This window comes from Rana temporaria, chromosome 12, assembly GCF_905171775.1.
Source record: "Rana temporaria chromosome 12, aRanTem1.1, whole genome shotgun sequence".
In the NCBI taxonomy this organism is placed as follows: Eukaryota; Metazoa; Chordata; class Amphibia; order Anura; family Ranidae; genus Rana; species Rana temporaria.
In genome coordinates, this window is record NC_053500.1 from 143,430,263 (window position 1) to 143,454,873 (window position 24,611).

Genomic DNA, 24,611 nt, shown 5'->3' on the forward strand with positions numbered 1-24,611 from the left:
CTGCGAATACTTTCCTGATGCTCTTGTAAATAGCACCTGTCGGTAGAGGATAGGAGGCGGCACAGTGCTATCACTATATATGCAAATGTCTTCTCATGATCCTGTTTCAGTATGCAAATCCCAACTTTGCTCCAATTTGGCCCCCAGGTACATCCTCCCCACAACACAGCGCTGTCTTCTCAGCAAACGTTTGAGAGTTGCGTATGTGGCAAAGGTGGGATTCTGGGTAGAAGGAAACTTGGGGGTGAACATGTCTTTAACCACTTTAGCCCCGGACCATTTTGTAGCTAAAGGACCGGGCCACTTTTTGCGATTTGGCACTGCGTCACTTTAACTGACAATTGCGCGGTCGTACGACGTGGCTCCCAAACAATATTGACGTCCTTCTTTTCATGTGGCCTTTTCACCTCTCCTGCAGCCCTCCTCTGGTCCTCCCCCCAGACCCCTACTTTCCGCTTTCAATCCGTGCATCCAGCTTCTTCCCAGCAGCAGCATAAGGAAAGTGGGGTGCACTGTGATGTAAGGGAGAGTGGGGGACTCAACTTCTGATGGTGGGTGGGGGGGCTCCTGACATCTAATGTAAGGGACATAGATGTGCTGGACATACAATTTTACAGTTCCAACCGGCCCTTTTGAGAACAATCCTAATGCTGATGCGGCCCGCGGTGACACCGCTGCTCTAGAGCAAGGCACTGCTACACACCTGCTGTCAGCTAGAAACGATTCCTTAGTGACAGGTTACCTTTAAAAATCCTCTTGCCCTTCTCTTATATCCCCTTTTTGTATTGCTGACCTTTTCCTTGCACTGTGTGCTCACTATCCAGGCAGATAATCCTCAATTCTCCAATAATGATTTCACTTTTCTCTCTCTCCCCTCCACAGAACAGTTGCTGGTCGGATTGAAGGACAAAGACACCATTGTGCGATGGTCTGCAGCAAAGGGGTAGGCCATTTCTCTTGTATAGTAAATACCGTCCTCCGCTCTCCTTTTTATATTTATGTTCAGTTTTGGCCTGACCGTTGAGGTCTCTCGCAGTTGGCAAAGCAAACATTATTGTAGTTAAATTTGCTGAGCCCCGGAGGCATTAGCTGGCTTTGTTTGCTCTCTGTACTTCCTTGTAAACGTTCTGCAACCAAATCTCCATTATAAGCATGAAGTTCAGGAATCCTCATCCTGCTTAACAATCTGTGTGTGCCCTCCCCCCCCCCACTGCTAATGATATAAATGGGCGCCTTGATTTTCATTGATAATCGGCACATTGATTATTAGCTGCCAATCAGTGCCCCTGCCAGTCAGTGCCCCATCAATAAAGTTTGTCAGTGCCAATCACTGCCCACCACAGTGCCCAGCAGTAACACCTGTCGGTACCTCATCATTAGTGCTGCCCATCAGTGCCACCTGTTAGTGCCCATTAGCACCACCTGTTCAAAAATTTTGGCCTTTTTTAGTTTATCAAAAAATAAAAACCCCCAGAGGCGAGCAAATACCACCAACAGAAATCTCTATGTGTGGGAAGAAAATGATAAAAAATAAGAGTGTAGCATGACCGTGCAATTATCATTCAAAGTGCAACGGTGCTGAAAACTGTCCTGGGCAGGAAGGGGGTGAAAGTGCCCGGTATTGAAAGGGGTTAAAGGGAAGTACATTGTAAAAGGGTCACTATGATGGGAAGTGGACTTCACTGTAAAGGGGCAATGTAATGTAAAGGGTGGCAATGTAAACGGGCACTTTAATGTAAAGGGGGGGGGTGGTAATGTGAGGGGAGTTGTGATATAAAGGGGGATTGCACTGTAAAGGGGCACTATTATCATTACAGTGCAGTCCCCTTGTTACCAGCTTGTTTATATGAAAAGTCTCCCGCTCTCTCTGCCAATCTCCAGCATGCCCTCAGTAGGGCTGGAGAGGAGACACAAGCATGGCGGAATAGTGGGAGGTGTGCGGCGAACGTGGCCTGTGGTAGTCCTGTCCGGACCACAGTCTTACCTCCTGCTGTGTGGCCTGGTCATCAACAGGACATAGACCTGTACCCCGTGACCCAGGGGTAGGGGACCCCTGAGACAGAAGGCCTGCCCTTTTCATTCACTTGGTATGTGGGCGTTATCTAGGGGAGGGGTCTATTCGCAAATACTGTCTATTTAGGGAACTCTACCCCTACAACTGACATCCGCCTATCATCCTTTTTGATTTTTGCATAACTCCTAAAAGCCAACCCCCCGCTTCTATCAGGGCTGGGGGCTCTTGAGAGGAGTACTGAGGCAGGACGCTGTTATGTCCAGTTCCCTGTTGGCCCCTGCCGTCAGCCATGATCTGCATGCATTGCAAAGAGAAGAACAGAAACCCAGTGATGATAAGTAAAGGCAAAATATATAACAGAAAAAAGTCTTGTACCAATGGGCTCCCTGGTGTGCCAAGTAGATTTAAAACGGAGGTCGTCCGCCCAAAAAAAATATTAAAAGCCAGCAGCTACAAATACTGCAGATGCTGACTTTTATGAAATGGACACTTACCTGTTCAGGGTGACCGCGATGTCGGCAGCCGAAGCCGATCAATCGCTCATCTCTCGGCTGCCCCCACCGCCATCCTCGGTGAGGGAATCAGGAAGTGAAGCGTTACGGCTTCACTTCCCGGTTCCCATACTGCGCATGCGCGAGTTGCGCTGCGCATCCTCACTGGCCCCACAGTGTTCTGGGACCTGTGTGTTTCCCAGAAGACAGCGGGGGGGGGGCTTTGGCGCGTGACTCTGCAGGAGTTTATGCCCGGAAGTGGGTGCAAATACCTGTATTATACAGGTATCTGCACCCCCCTGAAAGGTGGCAAATGTGACACTGGAGGGGGGAGGGTTCCAAAAAGCGGATGTTCCATTTTTGTGTGGACCTCCACTTTAATATGCAGAGTTTTTATTGTTTTGTCTTATTGCGTGACTTCTTTTGTAACGCTGTACTCATGATCTACAGTATATAAATAAATCTATTATTATATATTATTTATTTTTTTATTTTAGCATCGGCCGACTGACCGGACGGCTTCCTCGAGATTTAGCTGATGAAGTGGTGGGATCTGTGCTGGACTGTTTCAGGTAATAATAAAAAAAAAAGGCAAAGAGGACCTGTCTCCTACATTTAGTGGCATCAACATTTTGTAGGCTTAACCATAGTTTACAGCAATAAATCTCACCACTGTAGTCTGTGCTGCTGATATTTTTTTGGTAAGAGACAATGGTTAAGAATTTACAGGCTTTCTGTTCTCAATATGGCTGCCTCTGGGGACCTATAGGTGTCGGTGTCACATACCTGATCGGAGACTGAAATGACGAGGTTGGCCTCTCTTGTACTCCAGCCCTGGTCTCGCTGGGGATTGCACAGAAGGTATTGAGGGATATAAGAGCGTAGGAGTGCCGGCAGGTGTTATTAGGAGCACTTGCAGCGGTCCACAGTGACAGGGTCCCAGAAGGCTGGCAGAACATCAGGACAGGAACTGTGCATGGGAATCTAGCTGAAGTTGAAGGGGCACTCCACCTGGTCTGCAAGGTCTGGAAGTGAGGCTTGTCAGATCTCCCAGCAGACGTGAGACCGGAACTCGCTGTAGTGAGCAGAGCTGGTACAGATGACAGCCAGGTAGGCATTCGAACAGGATGTGGAAAACGAGCAAAGAACAAAAGCGTGGTCACCGGAATGGCCGAGGTCAGCAGCAGGTGGGCAGCGAGGTACAGAATCATATGGCAGAGACGTGGTCAGGAATAGAGCCGGGGTCAGGGAAGTTGACATCTTGATCTTCAAAGAAAGACAACATGTTTCAGGGCTAACTCTACCCCTTTATCAGGACTTGGAACGTAGGAATGAAGACCTGAAACAAGTCACATCAGAATCAGAGAAATCTGTATTAAGAATCTATATTAACTTTGAGGCCTTGTACACACGACCGAACATGTCTGCTGAAACTCGTCCGCGGACCATTTTCCGCGGACATGTCCGACCGTGTGTAGGGCCTAGCGGACATTTTTCCGGCCGACCGGACAGGTTTCCAGCGGACAAAAGTTTCTTAGCATGCTCGGACATGTCCGATGGTCAGTATCACTCATCGGATATGTCTGCTGGTTATGACGTATAACCAGCGGCCCGAAATAATGCGCATGCGTTGAATTGATTCAACGCATGCGTGGAAGCATTGAACTTCCACATCAGAGAACGTTGGTGTCGTATACGTCACCGCGTTCTCTGTCCGCGGGGATTTTGGTCTGATGGTGTGTACACACATCAGACCAAAACATCCCAGCGGACATGTCCGATGAAAACGGTCTCATCGGACTTGTTGGGTGGTGTGTACGAGGCCTGATAATTCTCTTGCACTTCATGGATTGTGGATTTAAAGCTGCTGTCACTCTGGTGTAACTTTTTAGAGGGAAACAAAAGCATATCAGTTTCTTGTCTAAGGAGAAGGCAGTGTTTACTCAAGCTGTTTAAAAAATGTTATATGGATTTGCATGGCAGTTAGGACACCTGTAGACCTGTGCCAACTTGTGCGCTTTATTCCTTGACTTTACATTAGATTTTCGGAAGTTGGGAAGAAGTAACATCTGTTACTTCATATCTAATGTGAACCTTCTGACCCGACAGCTGGAAGTTTGGAGGTTCAGAATTATGAATGAAGAGCTGAGAACATAACCTTATGAAGATTAAAGCCAGCCATAGACGGTTTATTATTAATATACAGGATTTATATAGCGCCAACAGTTTGCGCAGCGCTTAACAAAATGAAGGCAGATATTACAGTTGCGTTACAATTTGGTACAGGACGAATCACAGGGCCCTGCTCGTTAGCGCTTACAATCTAGGAGGGAGTGTTAATTGATACAAAAGGTAATGGCTGTGGGGGATGAGCTGATGGAGAAAGTAAACAGTGTATTAGAAGCAGGATAGACTTCTTTAAAGAGAAGGGTTTTCAGGGATCGTCTGATGAAGGATAGATTAGGGGACAGTCGGTGTAACAGCTCTGGTGAACGGGATTGAACCACAACTGCGGCTAGCAAGGAAATTCAATGCACTTCCCTATGTGAGAATTCAGTATTGGGCCCCAGGCGTCACTCCACACAAACAGGAGTTTGGGGGTTCTCTACATCATCTCTCTCTCACATAAAGGAATGCGTTGAGCTTCTAGGGATGATTCCTCCATACAGGAGCCTACATCTTGAAGCCGTCATTACCAACAAAGGATTTTGTACCAAGTATTAAATACATTTCATTCAGCGTGTTCAATATTTCCAAGTTAATTTCGGAAAACATATATGTTTTGGTATCTTTGTATGTATGGATTGCATGGGTTGTTACCCACATGTGGGGAAAATTTTAATGTCAATAGTAGCTTTAGAAATATATATACCTAGAAAAATGGTGACGTGTTCAATACTTATTGTACCCGCTGTATATTTCCACTCGGTGGCGGCTGGTGCTCAAAATGTTTTGGGGGTGCAAACAAACTGAAAGATTCTGAAAGAAAAAAAACATCAATTGCAGCCTCACTGTGCCCTTTAATCGCTGCCACTGTGCCCCAAATGCTGCCACTGTGCCCCCGGCCCGGCACTTATCCTGTCTCAGGTGGGCAGCGGGTGATGGCGGCAGGCGGCGAGCAATGTCCGGTGTCCTCTGTCTTGCTCGATGTTTTCTCCCGCCTGCCCTGTCCTATGATTGGACGCCTGATAAGCGGCGTCCAATCACAGCGCCTGTCGTTTCAGCCAATCAGGTGACAGGTAAGGATGAGCTCCGGCGTGTTCGCATAGAACACGTGCAGAGCCCGCCAGGAAGTATGCACGGCGCTGCGCTAATCACAGCCAGGGAGACCTTTCACGATCCCTGCAGCCGAGCATCGGGACAATCTCCCTGGCTGTGATTAGCACAGCGCCGTGCTCACTTCCTCGCAGGCTCTGCACGTGTTCTATGCGAACACGCCAGAGCTCATCCATAGTGACCGGTAACGGACCTGGCTACCTGATTGGCTGAGAGGCAGGTCAGTGTTGGGAAAGCGATTTATTTTCTTTCCTAACACACAGCTAAATGAACAGCGAACGCCCAGCATGGCGCCCGCTGTTCACCATTTTGGACGCCTATTAGAGCCTAAGGCTCTAATCGGGTGCTTCCAAAAAAACACCCCCGCCGCTGTAATTCAGGCGCCCGGCGCCCGTTAAGGGGTCGGACACCTGCATAGGGGGTGGCAGCGGCGACCATTGCATGAATTATGTGCAGGAGAGAGGGGGTGGCTCCCGTGTGCCCTTTATGGACGCACCGCCACTTTTTCTAATTTGTTCTTGGCATAACAGTCCAGCACCAGACTGCACTGCAGGACTACTAAGGTTGAAAGGGCCCAAACGCCATGAATGGGAAGGCCACTCCACCTCCGTACAGTACATCTAACTGGTTAATTGGTTGGTAAATGTCAGATGTGTATTTTATCGCACAGTAAATGCTAATTGAATGATTTGTGTTTTTTTCTTTTTTAGTTTTCAGGAAACCAATAACGCCTGGCATGGGGGATGTCTGGCTCTGGCCGAATTGGGCCGGCGGGGGCTGCTGCTTCCATCTCGACTTCCTGACGGTAAAAATTCTCTTTGATATAAATTTGCATACTTTGTTTGACTCTGAACTGCCGCATTGGCCTCTCTGAAAATACATAATGTGATTCATTTTGGAGATTGTTAGACCTGAAGACCTAAAGCTCGAGTTCTGAGAAGTGATGTTTTATGATGCACAATTGACTTCCCGTGAGAGATCCCGGTAAATAACCTTGTATGTAATAAGTATCTGGGAGTTGTATTGCCGGCCAAATCATTTCTAATTCAGTGCAGCCAGTCTTGTGATTTATAGATTTCCAGCAAACTGTGCAACAAGGTCTTTGATGCGAGAATAAGTATGCATGAAAATGCGCGAAAAATACACGCAAATGCATAAAAAAAAAGGCTGAAAAAATAGATGCCATAGCCATAGCGCATCTAGGCCATAGCGCAAGAAAAATGCATCCCTTTAAAGTCTATGGGCCGGATTCAGATAGGAGATACGACGGCGTATCTCCTGATACGCCGTCGTATCTCTGAGTGCCGGCCGTCGCATCTATGCGCCTGATTCAGAGAATCAGTTACGCATAGATTTCCCTAAGATCTGACCGGCGTAAGTGTCTTACACCGTCGTATCTTAGGCTGCGTATTTACGCTGGCCGCTAGGTGGCGCTTCCGTATAGTTGCGCAAGGAATATGCTAATTGGGTATTTACGCCGATTCAGAAACGTCTGTCCGGCCGGCGCATTTTTTTACGTTGTTTACGGTAGGCTTTTTTCGGAGTATAGTTAGCCCTGCTATATGAGGCGTAGCTAATGTTAAGTATGGACGTCGTTCCCGCGCCGAGTTTTGAAATTTTTTCGTCGTTTGCTTAAGTCGTTCGCGAATAGGGCTGGACGTCATTTACATTCACGTCGAATCCAATACGTCCTTGCGGCGTACTTTGGAGCAATGCACACTGGGATATTTCACGGACGGCGCATGCGCCGTTCACAAAAAACGTAAAATACGCGGGGTCATCTTAAATTTAAATAAAACGCCCACAACATCCCCATTTGAATTAGACGGGCTTACGCCGCCACACATGCGTTACGCCGCCGTAACTAAGGGCACAAGTTCTTTCTGCATACGGAACTTGCGCCCAAAGTTACAGCGGCATAACGTATCTGAGATACGTTACGCCCGCAGATAGACAAATCTATCTGAATCCGGGTCTATATATGTCTTTACACTGGTCCATTGCACTTCCGTTGTGGTATTAAAAATCTTGGTTGCTGCATTTTTGCTCAGTTTAAAAAAGCACCTCCCATTTGAAATGCATTGAAAACGCATCAAGAACGCATGCGTGTTAAAAAATTTTGATGCGGTTTTTTGAGTCACATGACCTATGTAAAACATACTATAAGCACAGTAAAATTGTGGAGAAATGACGGCAAAGGCGTTTTTTCTCTTATCGGCAAAGTGCGTTTTGGCCGCCGACATTTTGGTGCATCTCTAGTTATTGTTAGTGGCAATTTACTATTTGTACACAATTTTCATATTGATTGTTGTGACCGCTTCTTGTATGCTTTTCAGCTCAATTTCACTTCATAGATTTATTGGTGTTCATCGGTGTTAATTTTGACAGCAAATTTCAATTTAGTTTTAGTCTTGGGGCTCTTTCACACAGAGCGCCCGTTCAGGTCCGCCTGCCAGTTTTTTAGGCGGACCTGAACGGGCGCTCCGTGCTCCTCTATGGAGCCACGGATGTCAGCCGTGACATGCCCGCTGACATCCGACCCGCTCCGATCCGCCAAAGTGTGACGGAGGAAAAACCTACTTTTCATTCCGGACACGGACAGACGGTCGATGTTCATCTAAGGCCTCTTTCACGCGGTCAGACCGTTCAGGTCCGCCTGCTTTTTTTTTTTTTTGCGGACCTGAACGGCCGCTCCATGCTTGTCTATGGAGCGTCATCTGACATCCGATCCGCTAAAATCAGACGTATGGCCATACGTCGCCATCCGTCCATATCGGATTGGGTGAGATCTGATGAAAACAGACATGCTGTCCGTTTTCGTCCGATCTCTCCATAGGAGTCAGCGGCGCTGGACAAGCCCCTCCCCGCTCAGTGAGCAGAGAGGTACTTGTCATCCGCCGGCTCAGAGGAGAGATCTCCTGCTGAGCTGGCGGACTCCGTAGTGAAAAAATTAAATATGTATTGCAGTATTGACACGCACTACAGTCCAGTGTTGATTTTGAAGTCAAATTTCAAATTTAGTTTTAGTCTTCGTCTTTTGACTAAAATGGCATTTTAGTTTTAGTCGTATTTTAGTCATCTCAGTTGTTTTAGTTGACGAAAGTAACACTGCTATTCATATACTAAGGCCAATTTAGACCGGTGCCTATAAAACCTACCAGCATGTCTTTGGAGAAACCGGAATACCTGGAGGAAACCTACACAGGCACAGGGAGAAGATGCAAACTCCAGGCAGGTAGTACCGTGGTTGGGATTCGAACCAACGACCTTGGTGCTGCTAGGTGGAAGTGCTAACAACATGGCCATTGTGCTGCCCGAATTGTGTTCTGTACGCGTGTTCTGTACATGTACAGATCTTCCGCAAAATCTGAACAGGTGAAATGTGTGAGAACAAAGTGTTGAAGCATCGAAAAAAGGTAACAGGAGAAGCAATTATTTATTGTCGAAAAAATATAAAAACCCCTAACCAAATATTGTAAAAATGGCACCTCTTGTGTCTTTGTAGACCACTCCTTGTAGCTCGGGGGGTTTCAGTTACATTGTGCAGCTTTCACAAAGTCGTGCCACAATTGAGACCTTCTCACCAGGGCCACCAGAAAGTCTTCTCTCCCAGGAAAGCCATCTTGAGCGTAGCCGCAAGGCCAGCAAGTTTGAACATGCTGTTTTGTGCAGTTGGGTGATGTCAGGGCCAGGCGTCGGTTACACGCTAGACGGGCTCTGCGAAAATAGCTTAAGGTTACAACACTGTGTGTAACGTTGAATTGTCATTCGTTGGCGACATATGGCTGAAATTCTTTCTGCATTATAATTTGTAAAACCATTGTTTGCAGCCACATTCCTCCACAGGCTGTGTCGCCTGTAGCTATCCAAGCCATACGTTGGTTTTATCTTGCCTTGGGCCAAGTATCAGAGCAAAAGTATGCCGCGGACGTGTGTATAAATGCACCGTCATTGCTTGTATTGTGTTTTGCCGTCTTGGTCTTCTAATTCTGTCTAAATGGTGTACACACCCCGGATGAATGTTTGCACCTGAGCCGTCGTCTGCTTCCTCTTCTCTATTTTACCACCATCATGATAATGTCATTAAGGGCTAGTTTACACTTGCTTCAAAACATGGCTTTGTTAAAGCTCTCTGAACGCCAGTCAAAGCTCCTGTCACTAAATAAAATGGTTAGCTTACAGTCCTGTTTACACCTTTCTTTTGCTTGGTGCTTTGTTGGGGCTTCAGTGAGGCTTTGTTGGGGCTTTGGTGAGGCTTTCTTGGGGCTTTGGTGAGGCTTTGTTGGGGCTTCGGTGAGGCTTTGTTGGGGCTTCGATGAGGCTTTGTTGGGGCTTCGATGAGGCTTTGTTGGGGCTTCGATGAGGCTTTGGTGGGCCATCGATGAGGCTTTGGTGGGCCATCGATGAGCCTTTGGTGGGCCATCGATGAGCCTTTGGTGGGCCATCGATGAGCCTTTGGTGGGCCATCGATGAGCCTTTGGTGGGCCATCGATGAGCCTTTGGTGGGCCATCGATGGGGCTTTGGTGGGCCATCGAGCGAACCAGTTTAGCAGGAAATGGTCAGATTTTGATCCCATGTATGGGCAACCTGCTTGTACAGAAGTCTGTCTACTGATTCACTTCTGTACAACCAGCCTGTTGGATTTTTCCCAGTCGATCGGTGCCGCTGGCTATAGTCGTCAGCACTGATCATTGTATTCTGACGGTGGAAAAAGGTCTCTGTCATCGGAACACAATGGCACATGATGAATGTATGGGCTGCCTTACACCTACAGGTGACTCATAATGACTGATGAAATGCAGAAGTCGGCAGCAGAGAGGACAGCACTCCTACAGGTCCTGCGCTTCTCTGTGCAACCGTAGTACCCCCTCACCCCCTGGTCTTAGCATTCAACAGACTTCAGCCCTCCTTCCGAGCTCTGCCGCCAGCTTCTTCCCTGCAGCAGCACAAGGGGTGGGGGGGGTGCACTGATGTAAGGGAGGATGGAGGACTCTCGGAACATCTGATTATAATTATTATGAGAATAATACAATTCTTTGCCAGTTGATGAGGGGGTCGCACAATGCTGGTATCATCCACAAGAAACTTTATTGGAGATTGTTCAGAACACCATGGCAGAAATAAAGTTTCTTACTAGCAAAGTACTAACCTCCTTTTCAGACTTGCATCATCTGCTACAGGAGTGGGAATGGCCTCCGTGCCCATCTGCACCTGCCCTTGGCAGCTTCAAGTGGTTGTAAAGTTTTAAAAAAAAAATAACAAACAAGTTATACTTGCCTCTACTGTGCAGTTGGTTTTGCACAGAGTGACCCCAAACCTCCTCTTCTGGGGTCCCTCCATGGTGCTCCTGGCTTCTCCTCTTCTCGAGTCCCCTGTCGGAGAAGCACTCTCCTTCGTGGACAACCATGTGGGCGAGCTCTAATGTCCTGCTGTTGCGTCAGTAGACATAGACAGCAGCACTCGGCTCTGCCCCCCGACACCCGCGTCATTGGATTTAATTAACAGCAGCAGGAGCCAATGGCTGCGCTGCTATCAATTTATTCAATCGGGACACGGCCAGAGCTGGTGTGCTTGTTCCCGTTGTGGGAATTACAGGGCTCAAGTAAGTATAAGGGGGGCTCAGGGGCGATGCTGCAACAAATAGAATGCATTAAGGTGAAAAATGGCAGGGGTTTTCAACTCCTTTTTAAGTCTTATCGAATGCAGAGGCAATTATTAAATATGCTAAAGAGTAGATGCATGTATATGGTCATACAGATACAACTGACCCTTTGAGGGCAACCATAGGGCGGCCCATGACAACATTAAGTTGGGCAACCCCAATGGGCCACATGAGAAACTGAGACTGTTTATAGAAGGCTGATCTAATAAATTATATATTTCCTCCCACTGGTATACTCTTTTCTGGCGTGTCATGTCACTTCCGCTGCAAGACTGAAGTAAACGTTGACTTGTGGGGACATAGGCTCCATCCCTTACCTGTCGGATAGAGAGTGTGACCTGGGAACCTTATAACCTAATCTTTTGGTAATCTAATTGGTCGATTTTGGCCAGAATCCTCAGCAGAAACGCTCCACTAGGCGTCCGGATCGCCTTTATTGTTTTTATGTTTGTCTATTGTTTGTGCTTACATGTGGTACCTGTGTGACACCTCTACGAACCTTGTTCCTTAGTGTGGCATTGACCGGCCTTATTGGTAGGTTGCTTAACAGAGCTTATTAGCTCTGTTGGTATTTATGTCCTTTTGATATCCCAGTCTATTTATATTTTGTACTATTTCTATTTTTCAAATGAACAAATATTTTATATTAAATACTCGCGTCCGTTCATGCCATAGTAGCCCCCTTTGTTGTCCCCAGTGGTACTATTCTTAACTCCTCTGTTGGACAACACCCTCCTGTTTAGTATAACCTGGGAACACCTCCCCACATGCCCTCGCCTGCACCATATCCTTGTTGCCCACCTCCTATTATGATCCACTCCAAGTCACTCAAGGGGCAGTGCCATTTCTCCTACACAGCCCAAGCAGTTTGGAAAGGGCAGAAACGTGACCACCATCATCTTGGCAACCAGTGAGGGCAGGAGCAGAGCTGCGACCATTTTGTTGACTGGCTGGCCTGGATCCGGTGATTTTCAATTTCTGGCTGACCTCACGTGGGCCAGACAAGGGCAGCTAAGACGGGCCAGACAAGGGCAGCTAAGACGGGCCAGACAAGGACAGCTAAGACGGGCCAGACAAGGACAGCTAAGACGGGCCAGACAAGGACAGCTAAGACGGGCCAGACAAGGACAGCTAAGACGGGCCAGACAAGGACAGCTAAGACGGGCCAGACAAGGACAGCTAAAAGGGCCCAGACAAGGGCAGCTAAAAGGGCCCAGATGTGGTCAGAGGGCCGCTCTAGAGGTAGAATCTACATATTTGTGTGTGAAATTTATTTGTGAGGCTATGTAACAGCATGTGAAAAGGCGTAATTGAGAATTTACAATAAAAATATGCTAGACATTCTCTTCAAGTAGTTCATATACACAGACGGACACAACTTTTATTTCAAATAAATGTTTTATTGTTTTTTTTGTTTTTTATCGTTTTCGTTTTGTGTTGAAATATAGCAAGCAGCGGTGATACACAGAAACCTCGCAATGTACACTATATAGCCCCAGAAGAAAATGTCCAAATTTTTCGTCTGTCAGAAGCTTTTAGACGACACAAAAGCCCACAACCCGCAGTGCCTCATTTTATACAAAAATAAATATTAACCTATATAAATATTAAATGAAGACTTTAATCTGTATCTCATTCAATCGATACAATTCTCTTACTTGCGCCTAATAAAATCTGCTAAATATTAGCTTTCAATTTATACAATTTGTCTTCTGTCGTCGGCAAATAATCTATACAAGAGAACAAGAAGTATGTTGGTTGTCCAGTTTGAGTTCAAACAGAAGATTCACAAAAAAGCAGCTTTATCTTTTTTTTTTGGGAGGGAGAAGATGCATATTTTATAGAAGTCTGGTGTTTACACGTGATACATTATAGTCTAAGGCATTCGTTGCCGTCTCCTTAGTGTAAACACTCTACCCGAATCAGCGGTTTTAGCTTTTTTATTTACAACATTCGCTTTTCCCGTTTCTTTTGGGTTTACGCGTTTCTGTCCCCTTTTTACATCATGGTGTTCCGCCTCTTGGACAACCGGAGTATTGACTCCTGATTCTCTTGCAGCAGTCTGGTTTTCCAAGCTGTCCTCTATGGTGGCTTGGGCTGCTGGCCCTGGACTGTATGAGGCTAGCTGACAAAGGGCCACTGCAGCGGATTGTTTTTGCTCATCACAGTTCTCCATCAGCGACTGCTCGCTTAAAGCTTGGGTTGTGTCCTTGATGAGTTGGTAACTTGAAGAGAAGGAGCTGTAGGTTGGAGATGGTGACCCTTCAATGTTGGGTACTAAACGGTCCCTTTTGCTCGAGTCTTTGACGGAAAGATTTAAGGGCATGTCCTGCTCCCCCATGAGGTCCATGGGTTCAGGTGCAGAACTCTTTTCTATTTCAGGCTTTTTGGAAAGGTTGAGAGGAGCAAATCGTGAGTCGTCGTCGCAGCCCGACGCGGAGTCATCTGAGTAACTACTTGCGTTGGATAAGGCGACTTCACTCCCAGTGCTAGGAAGAAAGAATAAATATTGGTTAGATTAATTTGTTTTTACACAAGTCACCTTAATATTACCTAAAGATTTATCTAGCTTATCTGCATCATGTCAAAAAACACTAAATTTGACATTTTGACTTATGATTACAGTTTTTACATCAAACCTGCAGGCCACCTGCCCTTATTACTTTCTGGCACTGCATTCTGAGGTTGCTATAAAAAAAGAATCTACAGTGGAACCTCAGATTGCGAGTAACGCGGTTAACGAGCGTTTCACAATATGAGCACTGTATTTCTTAAAGTTCTAACTCTGTTTGCGAAGTGTTGTCTCGCAAAACAAGCAGGATTCAGGCCAAAGCGGTGTGCAGTACCGCTTTTGGCCTGGGGGGGTGCTGGAGCTGTTCGGAAATGCATGGAAAGGCCCGAGGACAGTTCGGCTGACCTCGGCAAGGCTCGTGAACACTGAGTCTTTCCAAGGTCAGCCGAACAGTCCTCGGGCCTTTCCGGCTGTTTCCGAGGCTCTTCAGTGCCCCCCACCTCTGGTCACATGCGGTATTGCATGCCATTGAAGTCAATGCGGAACTAATTATTTTTGTTTCCATTGACTTCAATGGGGAAACTCGCTTTGATATGCAAGTACTTTGGATTACGAGCATTCTCCTGGAACAGATTATGCTTGTAATCCAAGGTTCCACTGTATTTGTTTTTGCATAAAGCCTTAAGATTGTCTCGGCATTGAAAACTCAATCTAACTCAAGCTTAACTTACCATGGAGAGTCTCCTCTGATCAGTGATGTGTTGGAGTCTGTGCTTTTTCTCACTGGCTTAAAAGCAGTGGGGGTCTCTTCTGAGCTGTCACTTGTTCCTACTGTTGAGGTAGATTTGCTGGAAAGATCAAAGATGCCCTCAATGACGTGACTGTTCTGCGTGAAGTTGGTGGGGCTTGGTCTGCCAGGGGATCCGGTGGCAGCACTGCCAGCTCTAGGGCTCATTTTTAAGATTTCATCTTCATTTTTTTGATCTGTAGCCTTAGCTTGGCTCAACGTTGTGTCTTTTTGACTTTCAGTTTGTGTATGATTGGAGTCCACAGGATAGAAACGTAGCGGGTTCAGGCTTTGGTATGGGAAAGGTTGAGAGTCTATCATATGAGGGGTGTGTTCTTTGGGCATGCTTGGCACATGTGGCAGCCTCCAAGCATATGGTAATAGGGAATGTTCTGAAGGGCGGTAATAACCATATGGTATTGATGGGTTATGCTGGAAATATCTGTAATCAAAAGATGGGTTTAATGGCTTTGGCATAGAAAGTCCTGAGGTTTGAATGGGTTGGGGACGGAAGAGTCTTTGTTCTGGTGCAGAGTAGACAGAGAGCATGGGATTGTCACAGTCTGCAGGGTTCCCTGTAAACACATATGGAGGGTACAAAGTAGGCACAGCCGACTCGGAATAAAACGGAGCAGTATAATCTGGTACCATTGGACGGATGTACCGGGGAATTGTTGTCTTCTGGTTAACGTCTGGTGGGACAATTCCTGATTTCCATGTAGTTGGAATGCTCTGAAAAGCCGATCTTGTTATATGAACTCCCTTGATGGAATCGGCATTTGGAATCATTTCTTGTATGTGGCTGCCTTCGCTGGCCTTCAAATATCTGTGCTCTCCAACTGGAATGAAAGCGGAAGGCCTTAAAACGCCATCAGTCACTGGTGGTTTGTTGACGGTGCTGTGCCCAGTTGGTGAAGGGAGGGAACCATCCCTATGGGTTGGAGGCTTTTCAACATGTGCTGTTGCCTCTTTGTTTTTAAATTCTACGTTTTCTTTAAGCTCATCTCTGGTTATATCATGTTGAGCCTTGGAGTCCAAGACTGTAAGTCCATTGTTGGCAGCAGGATTAGGTTTGATAAACCCTTCAGAGTTCGCTTGCTTTCCCTCTAGTAAGCATGTTTTAGGACTCTTCACGGCCCGGTCTTGCTCTGTTACTAGCGTGATAGAATTTTTGCAAAGTCCGTACTTCATGTGGTTGAACAGATGAGATTTCTCGTTGCAGGTAAATGGGCACTGGAAGCACTTGTATTTAAATGGTTTACCTGGTGGTCTTGGAATGTAATGAGGTTTCTTGGGTTTACGCTCCTTCATTATAGACATCTTTTTAAATGAGAGTAGTCCTTTTTAGCTCTAAAGGTGACTTTTTTTTGTCACCTGACACCCTTGATTGGATTGCCTTGTCAGTTTTGGTGAGATTCCCGTTTGTCAAGTTTTCACCAGTCACCTGTTCCTTCAGAGACCACCTGAGATCTGCAAAAGACAAGAAGGCAAGAAATCAGTCAAGTCCTACTAATTTTTTCTTGATTATGCAGTCCACAAAATTGGTATCGTATACATCACACCCTTTTTATCTGTTCCCCAGGGAGACTGTTCTTACTGTATACATACATATAGATTCCTGGAACGGCTCCCAGCAATTTTTACTGCAAGTTTCCTAATCCACATACCAGGACACCCATTGTATTCTTAAGTACATCTTGGAAAACAGGCTCTGCAAGATCAAATACCTTGCCTTCACTTCATTGCCACGGGACTATTGTGGCTACTGACAGTTCTGTATCTAAGGGTTTTTTGGAGAAGGTGGCCTACAATACTGAGACAGACAATCTATTGCAGCCTTTTTCAAGCTTTTTAAAGCAGAGGAATCCTTAAAATCACTTATTATATCTCCAACTCATGATACATGAGTGTGATGGTCTGTGGGCAGATTGTTACTTACACTTGTGGTCATTGGGAAGAATTTCCCCCTTGCCGATAGCTAGAAATAGTATCAATGGGAACTTGGCTAAGAGGCAGAAATTGATCATTGCTAAAGGAACCCCTGGAAAGCTCAAGAGGAACCCTTGTTGAGAAACTATTTGCTGTCGGAAATTCCGACAGCAAATGTCCGATGGAGCCTACACACGGTCGGATTTTCCGACAACAAGCTCACATCAAACATTTGTTGTCGGAAATGTTTGTTGTACGCGGCATTACAAGCATAGGTTATTGATGAGTAAGGAAGGGTAAAAACCCCATCTGTGTCCTATTTGGTAGGTTTCCATTCATGCCCGGCCTTCAGACTGAAAAGTGGGAGAAAATCTCTCAAATTAGTTGTCTGACCATTTCCCCCATTGAAAGACTTCTTCTCTATTCCTATTCTAGTGACTAGTTTGGTTTTCACTTTTAGTTTTAGAGACAGTGGTTATTAGGACACGAATATAATGGGTTTATCTCACCAACCCCTCTATACTCTTTTTAAAAGGTTGAAATAAAAAGTTTTGTTTTAGATACACCCTGAAGAAACCAAAAGTTCTCCAGTGGAGTCTTTCTTACAGCAGAGGATGATTGCATGACACTTGCAAATTCCTTCCGGTGCTGGACTGTGGTTTTGCACTTTATATAAAAGTAGCCAGTAGGGGGCCATGCTTCAATTACAGACCATAAAAACCTCCACTTTGGGAGAGATGAAAGAATGAAAAGAAACTACATAGGGCTATATGAAAACTATGCAGGGCTGAGATGCTATGCAAAGATGTAGACTAATGCCACGTACATGTTCGGAATTTGCGACAACAAATGTTCGATGTGAGCTTGTTGTCGAAAATTCCGACCTTGTGTACACAATTCAACGCACAAAAATTCTACGCATGCTCGGAATCAATTCGATGCATGCTCGGAATCATTGAACTTCATTTTTCTCGGCTCGACGTAGTGTTGTACACGTAACTGCGCTCTTGACGTTCGCAATTTCCGACAACATTTGTGTGACCGTGTGTATGCAAGACAAGTTTGAGCGCACATCCGTTGGAAAAAAATCCACGGTTTTGTTGTCGGAATGTCCGATCGTCTGTTTTCGGCATAAGTGTTCAGATGAGATAATTTTCAGGTCAGAGCACCCTTCTCTTGACCGCATCGGATGATGTTTTTGATGCTATCGTTTTTAAATTTAAAAAAATACAAGCCTTTTTATTATTGGCCAAAATAAGGAAATTCTTTTTCACTTTGAGGATCATTTTCTCCTGTAGCACAAGAGCATGGAGGAAGCAATTCGGTCAACTTTGTTTGCTGTCCGTTGCTCTACCTCCGTAATTGTGTAACAGAAAGAGAGCGATCGCTAGGCTGAGTCGATTAAGAAAACCGTCTGTGCAAGAGAAGAAGAAACTAGGATGTGCAATAAAAAAAAATCTCACTAGATATCCCTTAAAATAAAGTAGTTGAACCCAGACCTGGTGCCACCTTACTGTCAAAGATCTATGAGTTCCATCATGCTCTACAAAACGCGAGATTGTCCTCAGCTTGTTCATTGTATAGTTGTGCTATTAAACCTTTCCCATTTTTTTTTTTCTAAGTTTACAGGTGATTAAGGTGATGGTAAAAAAATTTTTTTCCCCTTTTCATTATTTTATCTCTCCTTCCAGTTTCCTTGTGACTTGTAGCGGCACGTTTCTTTTATTTTCAGTGATACTCAAGGCGTGAGAAAGTTTTGGAGTACGGTTCTCATGTCTATGGAGTTAAGATGTGTTATGGCAGGGAATTAATAGAACAGACAGTGAGATAAAAAGTGATTTCATCACTCCGCTTGAAGCAGCATGATTTTAACGACGAATTGTTACAAAACCCCTGACAGATCGCTCTGAAAAACATACATGCTAATTGCCGGTGAGCCGCGGGGCACTGATTTTAGAAAAGAAACGTCTTTATTTAATTCAAGTGGTTAGCTGCTATTAGCGCGACGTGAAGAATGGTTAATTCTCAGCCTTGCAAACACGAATTCTGGGAGCTGTGCTGCCGATACGAGGCAAGAGGGGAATCGCCATCTTCTATACTCCCTATGCTTTGAGTTTTTATAATGCTGACTGCAGGCTATAATACTTATAAAGCTACAATAAATATTCGGGACAACAGCCAAAGGATATATCGCATTAAACGCCTAAACGTCTGGTCATTGAAATTGGAGATTTTAAAGAAAATGGTGTTTGGAAGCAGATCACTTTGCTAATAACTGTATTATATATTGATATATATGAGGACGTATTGTGTATGTGTATGTATGTATGTGTGTGTGTGTATATGTGTGTGTATATATATATATATATATATATATATATATATATATATATATATATATATATATATATATATATATATATATATATATATATATATATATATATATATATATATATATATATAAATTGTGTGTGTGTGATATATACACACACATACACACACGTACATTATATATATATGATTTATAATTTATATTTATCTATTTATAATAGATTTATTATTATGTATGTATATATATATATATATATATACATACATACATTATAATTATAAATCTATTATAAATAGATAAATATAAATTATAAATCATATATATAATGTACGTGTGTGTGTGTGTATGTATGTATGTATGTATATGTATGTGTGTGTGTGTGTATATATATATATATATATATATATATATATAATAATATTTATAATTATATATTGCATATTCGCACACACTATAATATTATATTATAGTGTGTGCATATATGTATATAACAAATATGCGCTTTTTTTTTAATGTAAAAATCCTAAAAACGTTATTTATTTTAGCTCCCCTTGTAGACAATGGAAAGCGCCTAGCAATACAATTTTTATAAGACCTAGATTCAAACCAAGACTACTTTTATTGTTTTAAAAAAAAAAAAAAAAAACTATTTTAGGCAAAACAGTTCCAAATTAAATAAAAAAAACATTAATTTAAACTCTCATCCCATTGCTGAATATACAGCCCAGCATAATGATTGATCTTGCCAATTTAATTGTATCTTTGGGTGCTACCAGCGATCCTCGGTTGACCGGCCACATAGGCTGCGGCAGTATGGCTGTGTTTCACCCTTTTCTCTTCAAATGATAACATGTACGCTTGGGTGGTATGAACATGTTTTATACAGCAAAACAAAGAAAAGAGGGCGCACCAACCTTGCGAATTACCCAAGTGGCATCTTTAATATACAAGGTTGGTGTGCCCTCTTTTCTGTGTTTCAGTTGGGTTTCTCCCCCGTCCCTCAGAGGGCAGCAATGCCTTTTGCTTCTTTTTTTTGAAACCACCAAGACTACATCCAATGCCTTTACACTACCCTTGAGCGTGGGAGAATACTGTTGTACTGTATGAACATGTTTATGTCAGTATCTGTTTAATAGAAAATACTAAATCTGGCCAAGTGTGGATGGGGATTCACCCTGCAGCGCTATTGCATTCTGGCAGTGGGACTCCTCCACTGCCCAGAGTACACTGATCGGCACTGCAGCCAATTGGTTACAAGTGCCAATGTGAAAATTATACGGACAGTCCCATTCAGAAGGAGTCGATCACTAGATCAGACTTTCTCAACCTTTTCAACATGGAGGAACCCTTGAAATAACCTTGCGGTCTCAGGGAACCCCTGTAAAACTGGCTATATCTACAACTCCTCATACATTGGTGTGATGGAAAGTGGAAGAGTGCTTCTTGCATCTTTTGGTCTTGGGGAAGAATTTTCCCCCTACAGGTAGCTAAAAAAGATTATTGGTGTCAGTGGGAACTTATGAGGCAAAAATTGGTCATTGCTCAAGGAACCCCTAGCAACCGTTGGAGGAACCTTACGGTTCCACAGAACCCTGGTTGAGAAACCCTGCACTAGTTCAAGTCCTCTTAAGCAGCAATGGCCATGAGTCGTATTTCAGCCGGTTTATGCAAATTTTCGATTTATATATGGGTAGTTTAATATTGCGTTTTTCTCAAGTCTACACTCCAACTACTTCTATTTGAATGCTGTAATGTGCACCTACAATCTTAGGCAGGGCATAGACTGTAGACACTAGATCAGCTTGCATACATCCAGTCAGCAGGGACCAGCCAAATTTTGATTTTAAATACAATTTCTGAAATAATTATACATTTTCGGGACTTCCAGATGTTGTGGTACCACCAGTGGCTGGCAGGACAAGTACAGACTTGTAGTTTCCAAACAGCTGGTGTCCAGGCTTCCAACCTCTGCTTTTGAATGACTTTTAACTAGTCCAATACAGAAATACACATTGTACTGAATGCCCAATTGGCATGACAATGGGTCATTTTTTTTTTAAATGAGTTTTGAACAATACAAAAGAATTTGGGAGACCTAACGCTTCACAATGTGAGCTTGGTATCAGAAGAAGCCAGCCTTCTACAGCCTTGGACATGCCTGGGTCAGTTTCACCCTGCTATTCTTTGGCTATACCCGAAAGTGCCAGTGCTAATTACCCCCCTTTGAAGGTTACTGTTGTCAAAACAAACATGAAACCAAACTTTCTAAGGCTCTGTTGTTGAGTCTAGCAGAATATGGTTAGCATTTCCATGCTGCCCTGGATGTTGCCAACACATTCGCAACTACATTCTATTCTTTCCTTCAAAAGTTTTTAGTTTCTGTCCATTGCCAGTCAGTTTCTACCTGATGGTAAAAAAACTTTCCCTATAAAAGAATGGAATTACAATTTTTTTTTTTTTTTTTTTAAGTTTTAGCACAAGTCCAAACTCACCTAATTGAAAAGTTATTTTAAGGCTTCGATAAAAAATTATAAAAGCCTAACCAAGTGCCTAACCAAATCTGCAGTTAAGGGTCAATCTTTGTTTTTGTTGGTCCCCTTCGTTAAACCCAACCAATATAATTGATGAGCATCAACTTACCAGTTGAAGGTCTCTAGAATAGCTGGTTATACGATCTATCAAGTTTTAGTTTCACCCTACGTATCTCATCCGACTGGTTAAGCAGACTTCCTTATCCTTAGTGACATCTCACAAGGAGGTGCAGTTGGTAAAGACAATTTTTTTTGAAGGGCACAATCTAATTAGAACATTTATGATGTGGCATGGATTGCGTAATCCAAGGGCATGCCACTGTCACCCAACCCTGTGTGTCACAAGAATGAGGCGTTTCAGATTTTAGGAGACAATCCCATTAGGTACAAAATTACCAGTTGGAGGAAGAGATTGTTGCCATAAAGTATATTTGCGTTTTGTTAATAATTAATAAAAAATACATGATTAAATTTAGTTCCGTTTACAAATTACATACTTGGGTTACCAACATGTAATGTTAAGTAATAGCTCTGCTGGAATAAAAATAACCTTTTTATATTCCATTCCTAATTTGATGGCATTTGAGAAGTTTTAATTTGTCTTGTATCGCAAGTTAACCCCTTTAAAGCTTTACACACAAACGGTGGCAAATTTGGTATGAATTTGGTTACAGCCTCATGCCCCTATTTAGATGATCCAGCAGAGGGCACCAGACTTCTCAAGGACGCCTGTTTTTGGGGAAGACATATGGCGATCGGCTGCTTTCCAGCTCTGTTAATATATTATATTATACTGTATATAAAATCTATATACAACCCAACATGCGCATATAGACACTCTGAGCATGCGTGTTTTTGTCAGTCTGTGAGGGGAGGAAATCATTGGTGGTTTCATTATATTCATTGGTCTAAAATCTAGAACAGGGTTTCTCAACTAAGGTTCCTCCAGAAGTTGCAAGGGGTTTCTTGGGCAGTGAGCGGGTTTCCATCTCTTAGACGAGTAACCACTGAGACCATTGATCTTTTTAGCCATCTGTAAGGGAGATTCTTCCTACTGACCACCAATGTAAGGGACATTCTTCTCACTGATCACCAATGTAAGGGACATTCTTCCCACTGATCACCAATGTAAGGAACATTCTTCCCACTGATCACCAATGTAAGGAACATTCTTCCCACTGATCACCAATGTAAGGAACATTCTTCTCACTGATCACCAATGTAAGGGACATTCTTCCCACTGACCAGCAATGTAAGGAACACTTGTCCCACTGATCAATGTAAGGAACATTCGTCCCACTGACCACCAATGTAAGGAACATTCTTTCCACTGACCACCAATGTAAGGAACATTCTTCCCACTGATCACCAATGTAAGGGACATTCTTCTCACTGATCACCAATGTAAGGGACATTCTTCTCACTGATCACCAATGTAAGGGACATTCTTCTCACTGATCACCAATGTAAGGGACATTCTTCTCACTGATCACCAATGTAAGGAACATTCTTCTCACTGATCACCAATGTAAGGAACATTCTTCTCACTGATCACCAATGTAAGGGACATTCTTCTCACTGATCACCAATGTAAGGGACATTCTTCCCACTGATCACCAATGTAAGGGACATTCTTCCCACTGATCACCAATGTAAGGGACATTCTTCCCACTGATCACCAATGTAAGGGACATTCTTCTCACTGATCACCAATGTAAGGGACATTCTTCCCACTGATCACCAATGTAAGGGACATTCTTCCCACTGATCACCAATGTAAGGAACATTCTTCTCACTAATCACCAATGTAAGGGACATTCTTCTCACTGATCACCAATGTAAGGAACATTCATCCCACTGATCACCAATGTAAGGGACATTCGTCCCACTGATCACCACACTAATATACTGTGAGCTGTAAATATAATTAATTGCACGGTTCCCTGAAACCAAAAAGATATTTCCAGGGTTCCTCCGTGTTAAAAAGGTTGAGAGGGGCTGTAACCTTAACAATCGAATTAGTTATAATTGGAGCTCAATGAGAACTTTTTTTTAATAAAATTACTGTAATTAATAAGCAGTTTTATATAGAATTCTGTGCATTTAAAAAAATAAAATATATATATATATATATATATATATATATATATATATATATATATATATATATATATATATATATATATATATATATATATATATATATATATATATATATATATATATATAATAAAAAGCAGGTGTATAAACATATCTAGTAAAAATAATCATGCTCAGAGGTACAGCTGACAAAACGGGTACAGCTCTGCTGAAAAGGAAGTTTCTCTCCAGCAACAGGTGTACAAAGTTTTTTTGCTAGTAAGGCAAAGCTATGGCTGTTCTATCAAAAATTCCTATAAGCCTCTAAACAGATTTGAATGACAAATTGGAATTTAGTAAGATTATATTAAAAAATTTGATCAACTAAACAATAAAAAAAAAAAACAGATGTTGAAACCAAAAAACATGCTTCCTTAATAACTTTAAAATAAATGCCTATAATATATAAGCCAATGTCTTGTGAAAGTTGCCAGCTGCTGCGAAGAAAGTGCCATAAACTTGTTTCCTACAAGTTGGTGAAATGCGTCCGGGCAAGGCACCTGCCCAACACCTCCAGCAGCTGAGAAAATGACAGCAGTTGTATTTCCGGAGAAAATTATTCAATAAAAACAAAAAGTAGATTGAAAAGAAAAGGTATTGGAGAGAAATGAGCATGAAGTGAAAAAAGTTGGAAAAAGTTTCAAGTAAAAAAATAAAAAGGTTTGGCTTACCGGTGAAGTGTGAAGAGTGTGAAGCTCCTGAGTGAGTGTGAAGCGGCTGGGGAGAGACAGGTACCTGTTCTCTGACTTGGGTGAGACTGATCCGTCCGGTCTCAGAGGGAGGGATTTAAACTAGAGGAGTTGAAGCCTCGGGCTGTAGAGATGCACCTGATATTATTTGTGCCCCGAGCAACTGTTCATTGTGTTTTGCAACCAATATACTTGTTCTTTTCACCGATACCTCTGCACCTACATGCTGCAAGCGAGCGTGTATT

At 43.5% G+C, this 24,611-nt stretch overlaps 2 protein-coding genes across 4 annotated transcripts in view; one reads left to right on the top strand and one right to left on the bottom strand.

The window, feature by feature from the left end:
* Positions 1-24,611, top strand: part of TBCD (tubulin folding cofactor D) — a 205,591-nt gene that overhangs the window by 54,344 nt on the left and 126,636 nt on the right. For both annotated transcript variants that reach the window (XM_040331075.1, XM_040331073.1), the window contains exons 12-14: positions 883-943; positions 3,003-3,077; positions 6,492-6,586. In XM_040331075.1, the coding sequence (XP_040187009.1) occupies positions 883-943; positions 3,003-3,077; positions 6,492-6,586 (231 nt within the window). The remainder of the gene's footprint in view (positions 1-882; positions 944-3,002; positions 3,078-6,491; positions 6,587-24,611) is intronic.
* Positions 12,853-24,447, bottom strand: ZNF750 (zinc finger protein 750). Of its 2 annotated transcripts, none has more exons than XM_040331076.1 (3): positions 24,349-24,447; positions 14,688-16,213; positions 12,853-13,933 (listed from the first exon to the last, which is right to left on the bottom strand). In XM_040331076.1, the coding sequence occupies exons 2-3, from the start codon at positions 16,061-16,063 to the stop codon at positions 13,321-13,323; spliced, it is 1,989 nt and encodes a 662-aa protein (XP_040187010.1). In that variant the 5' UTR covers positions 16,064-16,213; positions 24,349-24,447; the 3' UTR covers positions 12,853-13,320. The 2 variants fall into 2 exon arrangements, with proteins under 2 accessions (XP_040187010.1, XP_040187011.1); XM_040331077.1 differs by lacking the exon at positions 24,349-24,447 and adding an exon at positions 21,648-22,117.